Source organism: Mus pahari, chromosome 6, assembly GCF_900095145.1.
Source record: "Mus pahari chromosome 6, PAHARI_EIJ_v1.1, whole genome shotgun sequence".
Classification (NCBI taxonomy): domain Eukaryota; kingdom Metazoa; phylum Chordata; class Mammalia; order Rodentia; family Muridae; genus Mus; species Mus pahari.
In genome coordinates, this window is record NC_034595.1 from 87,386,147 (window position 1) to 87,392,316 (window position 6,170).

Consider the following 6,170-nt stretch of genomic DNA (forward strand, 5'->3'; position numbering starts at 1 on the left):
GAGGGGCAGGAGGGGGCAGGAGGGGGCAGGAGGGGGCAGGAGGAGGCAGGAGGGGGCAGGAGGGTTGTTCTGTTATTTATTATCCCTGGGGCTGTACCTATGCCTTGAGGCTTTTCTTCCTGAGTTGCAAAATTTGAACAAAGGTAGAGTTGGAGAGCTCTGAACTCAGTTCTTCTGTCCCCAGCTGGGTGACGTCACCTCTCTGAACACCCACTGGCCCATTCCTTAAGGTGGAGGATATATCGCCCACTGGACAGGTTTGGTGACTGGGCTGGCTCAGTGCCTGTAACATGGCAAGAACGCCATTAATAACAACAATAACAGGCTGGGCGTGCCTGTAATCCAGCAGGCTGTGCTACGGGCACCTCCAACTTTCCCTTTATTCTCAGAAGGTGACACTTGACCGTCTCGCCTGCTCACAGGCTAATCAGATGGGATTAAACATTGTAGGTTTCATGACTCAGTTAAAGACTCTTCAGAAAGAAGGGACTGAGGCTAGATGATCTCTGTTGAGTTTAGGTCAGCTTGGTCTATTTTATGAGTTCTAAGCCAGCCAGGGCTACACAGTAAGACCCTGTATCAAAAATAATAATAATGATGCTGATGATGTCTTTTATTTTGGGGTTATGTTTTAGAGGGTTTTCTTCTTTCTGTCTGTCTTTCTTTCTTTCTTTCTTTCTTTCTTTCTTTCTTTCTTTCTTTCTTTCTTTCTTTCTTTCTTTCTTTCCTTCCTTCCTTCCCTCCTTGGTGATAGGTTCTCAGATAACCTAGGCTGATTTCTTTTCTCCCTCTCCCCCCCTTTCCTCTCTCCCTCTTTCTTTCCTTTCTTCCTTCCTTTCTTGAAGGTAGGGTCTCATATAACCTAGGCTGACCTCAAACTTTCGATATAACTGAGGCTGGCTTTGAACACCTAATCTTCCTACCTCACCTGCAAAACCACTGGGAATGTAGTATGTGCCACTACTGCCCAGATGTTGTTTTGGTTTTTGAGACAGGATCTCACTATATAGTCGTGGCTATCCTGGGACTCACTGTGTAGACTAGTCACACATGTCAGATCACATAAAAACATGCAGTAGCTCTTACAGTGAGATGGGAGATGAAAATAGGTCAGGGAATGGAGAGATGGCTCAGTGGTTAAGAGTACTGGCTGCTCTTCCAGAGGTCCTGAGTTCAATTCCCAGCAACCACATGGTGGCTCACAATGGGATCTGATGCCCTCTTCTGGTGTGTCTGAAGACAGCTTTAATATATATATGTGTGTGTGTGTGTACATATATATTAAAAACAAGTAAATAACATATATAGGGCTGGTGAGATGGCTCAGTGGGTAAGAGCACCCGACTGCTCTTCTGAAGGTCTGGAGTTCAAATCCCAGCAACCACATGGTGGCTCACAACCATCCGTAACAAGATCTGACGCCCTCTTCTGGAGTGTCTGAGGACAGCTACAGTGTACTTACATATAAATAAATAAATAAATAAATAAATAAATAAATAAAACTTAAAAAAAAAATAACACACACACACACATTTAAAACAGATACAAATAAAAAGTAAACTTTCAAAACAAACCAACTAATCCCGGGGCAGGGGGAGCAAAATCCAGTTTCCATTTATGAAGTTTAATTCTTTTTCTAGAGGTGAATTTCTATTATGAAAAATGTTCAAGAATTAAAATTTAGCAGTTAACTTCTTTAATTAATAAGAAATGTTTTGTTAGCCGGGTGTGGTGGCGTACGCCTTTAATCCCAGCACTTGGGAGGCAGAGGCAGGCAGATTTCTGAGTTCGAGGCCAGCCTGGTCTACAAAGTGAGTTCCAGGACAGCCAGGAGGACTATACAGAGAAACCCTGTCTCGAAAAACCAAAAAAAAAAAAAAAAAAAAAAAGAAGAAAGAAAGAAAAGAAATGTTTTGTTTTGTTATAGGGCTTTTTGCTTTTGCTATTTTTTTCTTTTTGAGACAGGTTCTTACTATGTAGCCTTGAGCTTTATGTTACCGAGTTGCCTCTAACTCACAGAAATCCACCTGTCTCTGCCTCCTGAGTGCTGGGATTAAAGACGTGTCCCTAGGGTTGGAGAGATGGCTTAGAAGTTAAGAGCACTGACGGCTCTTCCGAAGGTCCTGAGTTCAGATCCCAGCAACCACATGGTGGCTCACGACCATCCGTAATGAGATCTGATGCCCTCTTCTGGAGTGTCTGAAGACAGCTACGGTGTACTTACATATAATAAATAAATAAATCTTAAAACAAACAAACAAATAAAACGTGTGCCTATTTATGGCTTGCTGTAGGCTTTGTCTTGTTTTAAGAACCATTCCAAGCATAAAAATCGTCAATCCCATAATTCAGGATCAAGAGCCCAAAGTTTTCCTAGACAGGAGAGTAAATTTAAGGCCTAGGCTACATGAGACCGTGTCTTTTGTTTTTTGTTTGATTGGTTGGTTTTGGTTTTTTCGAGACAGGGTTTCTCTGTGTAGCCCTGGCTGTCCTGGAACTCACTCCGTAGACCAGGCTGGCCTCGAACTCAGAAATCCGCCTGCCTCTGCCTCCCAAGTGCTGGGATTAAAGGTGTGCGCCACCACCGCCCGGCTGTGAGACCATGTCTTAATAAAAAAGTACCCACTGTTCCTTTCCTCCCTTACCCACAAGTCACTTGTGCTGACTCTAGGAAATTTGGAGTGTTCCAATGAATGGAAGTCCATCACCCTGAACTGTCAGACAATGTGTGACAATATGGGGTTCTTTCTGGAAGCCTTTGTTTCCCCTCAGGCCTGGTTTGGTTTGGCTTAGCGTGTAGAGAGACGCTTTCTGATTCAGTTTACAGCGCTGACTTTATGTGCTTGGAACAAAACTGTGATACTTCCAAAAGCTAGGACACTCTGTCCCCTCTGGGAATTGTGTGGGCGGGGCACACCACCACAGTGATGTTCTTGATCTCAGAAAGTCAGGCACCAGGATTCACGGGACCAGGGGCAGCTAAAGCAGTATCATTTGTATCTTACCTTCGCAGCTTTCGGAATCCTTTCTAGATTCTAACTACTTCTTCTTCTTCTTTTTCTTTCTCAAGCCTCAGAGCTTCAGAACCCAGCTCGGTGAACCAGCGGTGACCCATTTGTTTAACTCCTCCTAGCTCATGCATTCTTTGAGTCTTGGTCACGGGAATGTTTTGTCTGGTCAGACGCAAAGCCGTCAGCGGGACAGAACCCACGCTGAACACTCATGATGTGTCGGCAGGGGCCTGGGAAAAGGGAGCCCCTGGTGGCTCACCTCTGAAGCAGCTGTTTCTTTTTGTCTCCGGTTTTAAAAGCTCTCTGGAAGTGGCCTGATATCCGAGTCTTCTCCAAGAAGGGAAACGTTGAAGTTTTCATTAAATATGTTGACGTCTTATGTTTTGAAAAGCAGTAGAGTGTCGAAGGCAAGAACCCCAGAACCCTGCCCATCCTCTTGTGAGCCCTTGGTAATTATCTAACAAACCTATCATGTGTCCACTGGGCTGGACCATCTGCGGGGAGAAGTTCCAGAAACCCAAGATGCCTTGGGGTTCATCTGCTTCCGGAAGCAGCTAGCCGTGGTCTTGGTATTCTTCCCTGCCCACCCCACATCTTGAGCTCTCTCTCTCTCTCCCCTCCCCCCCCCCGCTGTGCTCCGTCCTGATGTATACGGCCTTCATAGCTGTGAAGCTGAAGGATGACTTTGCTCTTTGGATCGGACTACAGCGAAGGAGCGAGCCCTGTGTGTAGAAGTCTATGGGAAGAGACGAACACTAAACATGTCTCCGCCAAACCAGTCCCTAGAAGGCCTTCCTCAGGAGGCCTCCAACAGATCCCTGAACGCGACAGGGGCTTGGGACCCAGAGGTCCTACAAGCTCTCAGAATCTCGCTCGTGGTGGTCCTGTCCGTCATCACCCTGGCTACCGTCCTCTCCAATGCCTTCGTCCTTACCACCATCCTGCTCACCAAGAAGCTCCACACCCCGGCCAACTATCTCATTGGCTCCTTGGCCACCACCGACCTCCTGGTTTCTATCTTGGTCATGCCCATCAGCATAGCCTACACCGCCACCCGCACCTGGAACTTTGGCCAGATCCTGTGTGACATCTGGGTGTCTTCGGACATCACATGCTGCACGGCCTCCATCTTGCATCTCTGTGTCATTGCTCTGGACAGATACTGGGCCATCACCGATGCCCTGGAGTACAGCAAGCGTCGGACCGCAGGCCACGCAGCAGCCATGATTGCGGCTGTCTGGGTCATCTCCATCTGTATCTCCATCCCTCCACTCTTCTGGCGGCAGGCCACAGCTCACGAGGAGATGTCCGACTGCCTGGTGAACACATCTCAGATTTCTTATACCATCTACTCGACCTGTGGGGCCTTCTATATCCCATCCATCTTGCTCATTATCCTGTATGGCCGCATATACGTGGCCGCCCGGAGTCGAATCCTGAACCCACCCTCCCTCTACGGGAAGCGCTTCACAACTGCACAGCTTATCACAGGCTCCGCTGGCTCTTCGCTCTGCTCGCTCAACCCCAGCCTTCATGAGAGCCATACACACACAGTTGGCTCACCTCTCTTTTTCAACCAGGTGAAAATCAAGCTTGCTGATAGCATCCTAGAACGCAAGAGGATCTCTGCAGCCCGAGAAAGGAAAGCCACTAAGACCCTGGGCATCATTCTGGGGGCCTTTATCATCTGCTGGCTGCCTTTCTTTGTGGTATCGTTGGTCCTCCCCATCTGCAGGGACTCCTGTTGGATCCACCCGGCCCTCTTTGACTTCTTCACGTGGCTAGGTTATTTAAACTCTCTCATTAACCCCATCATCTACACTGTGTTCAATGAAGACTTTCGACAAGCATTTCAGAAAGTTGTCCATTTCAGGAAGGCCTCTTAGTCAGACTTGGGGGTGACTCTTGTTCACCCATTATGTCCTGTAACCCCACTGGGGTTGTCTTTTTTTTTTTTTTTTAATTACTGCCGTTTCTCTGAGACCTGGGTTGATTTGTGCTATCTTGGGTCTTGGATTAAATCAATAGATTTGTTCTGTGTTTGATTGCCAGCATCCTCCAGGCTCCTGGATCACCTAAAGCTAGGCCATTGTGTTGTGTAAAGGGGGGACAGGACTGACGACATCCCTTAACATAATATCCTTGTGGTTCTCTGGGTTGGAAGAAATATAAGCTTTAGGACCCAGGTAAGAAAATGTCTTACTCTCTAGCAGGCTTGGAGGGAAGGCCATCTGGTCTACCTGGAATTTTACAGAGGGCTGTTAAGAATGGGTGTGATTATTGGCTTGAATTAAAAAAGAATTTGGAGTTAGAATGGAGGGGTTGTCATCTCCTGTAGCTCATTGATTAGAAGATAGCACCCAGGAATTGTTTCCGCTGGGTCCTGGTTGACCATAAGGAAAGTGGTATCGGTGACCCAGCGTAGATGGAGAGAAAGTCAGAAAGTGGCAGCAGGAGAGAGGTATACTTGGGACCAGATCAGCTCTGCATCCTTCCTTCTTCCCTCTGACTCTGTTATGTAATGTTCCGAAGGTAAAAACCCACCATCCTGCCGCTCAGGAAGACTGACCAGTGCGGGACACTCGAAGCTTTGAGTGGGACACCTTATTCTGCCTGTTCTGATTTTTTTCCCCTGAATTATTCTTTTATATAACACTTATCCTCAGAGTTCATAAGATGTTGAGTGTTACCAAATAAACCGCATGAGACACAGCGAGCAGTGAAGTCTTTACACAATTATATATTCGCCGATTGCCCCATATATGTGCATACGATGAGTGTGTAAGGCTGTGTGGCACGCCACACCTCTGGTGTCGGTCCTTTCCTTACATCTTTTTTGAAGCCAGACTCCCTTGTCTCTCCACCCCTACCTTGCATATTCTAAGCTAGTTAGTCCACAACCTCCAGGGATGGTCTCTGTTTCTGCCTCCTATCTCATCACAGAAGTGTTAGGACTGCAGCCACACATGCACACATACATGCACACACGCAGGGCAATATTCAGCTTTTTACACAGGTTCCAGGGATGGATTCTCCACCCCCACCCCACCCCCTACCCCCACCCCCCGCCCCCTACCCCCACCCAGAATTACAGACTTTCATATCATTTGCATATAATTATCATAACATTTGCAAAAAACCTGAACCTCCTAACTGTGG

At 47.1% G+C, this 6,170-nt stretch overlaps 1 protein-coding gene across 1 annotated transcript in view; it reads left to right on the top strand.

Annotated features, from left to right (window-relative positions):
- Positions 1–5,080, top strand: part of Htr1d (5-hydroxytryptamine receptor 1D) — a 22,837-nt gene extending 17,757 nt beyond the window's left edge. Inside the window, exon 3 of the mRNA XM_021201005.1 lies at positions 3,071–5,080. Coding sequence (XP_021056664.1) covers positions 3,773–4,897 — 1,125 coding nt within the window. The 5' untranslated portion in view covers positions 3,071–3,772 and the 3' untranslated portion in view covers positions 4,898–5,080. The remainder of the gene's footprint in view (positions 1–3,070) is intronic.
- The last annotated feature ends 1,090 nt before the right edge of the window (positions 5,081–6,170 follow it).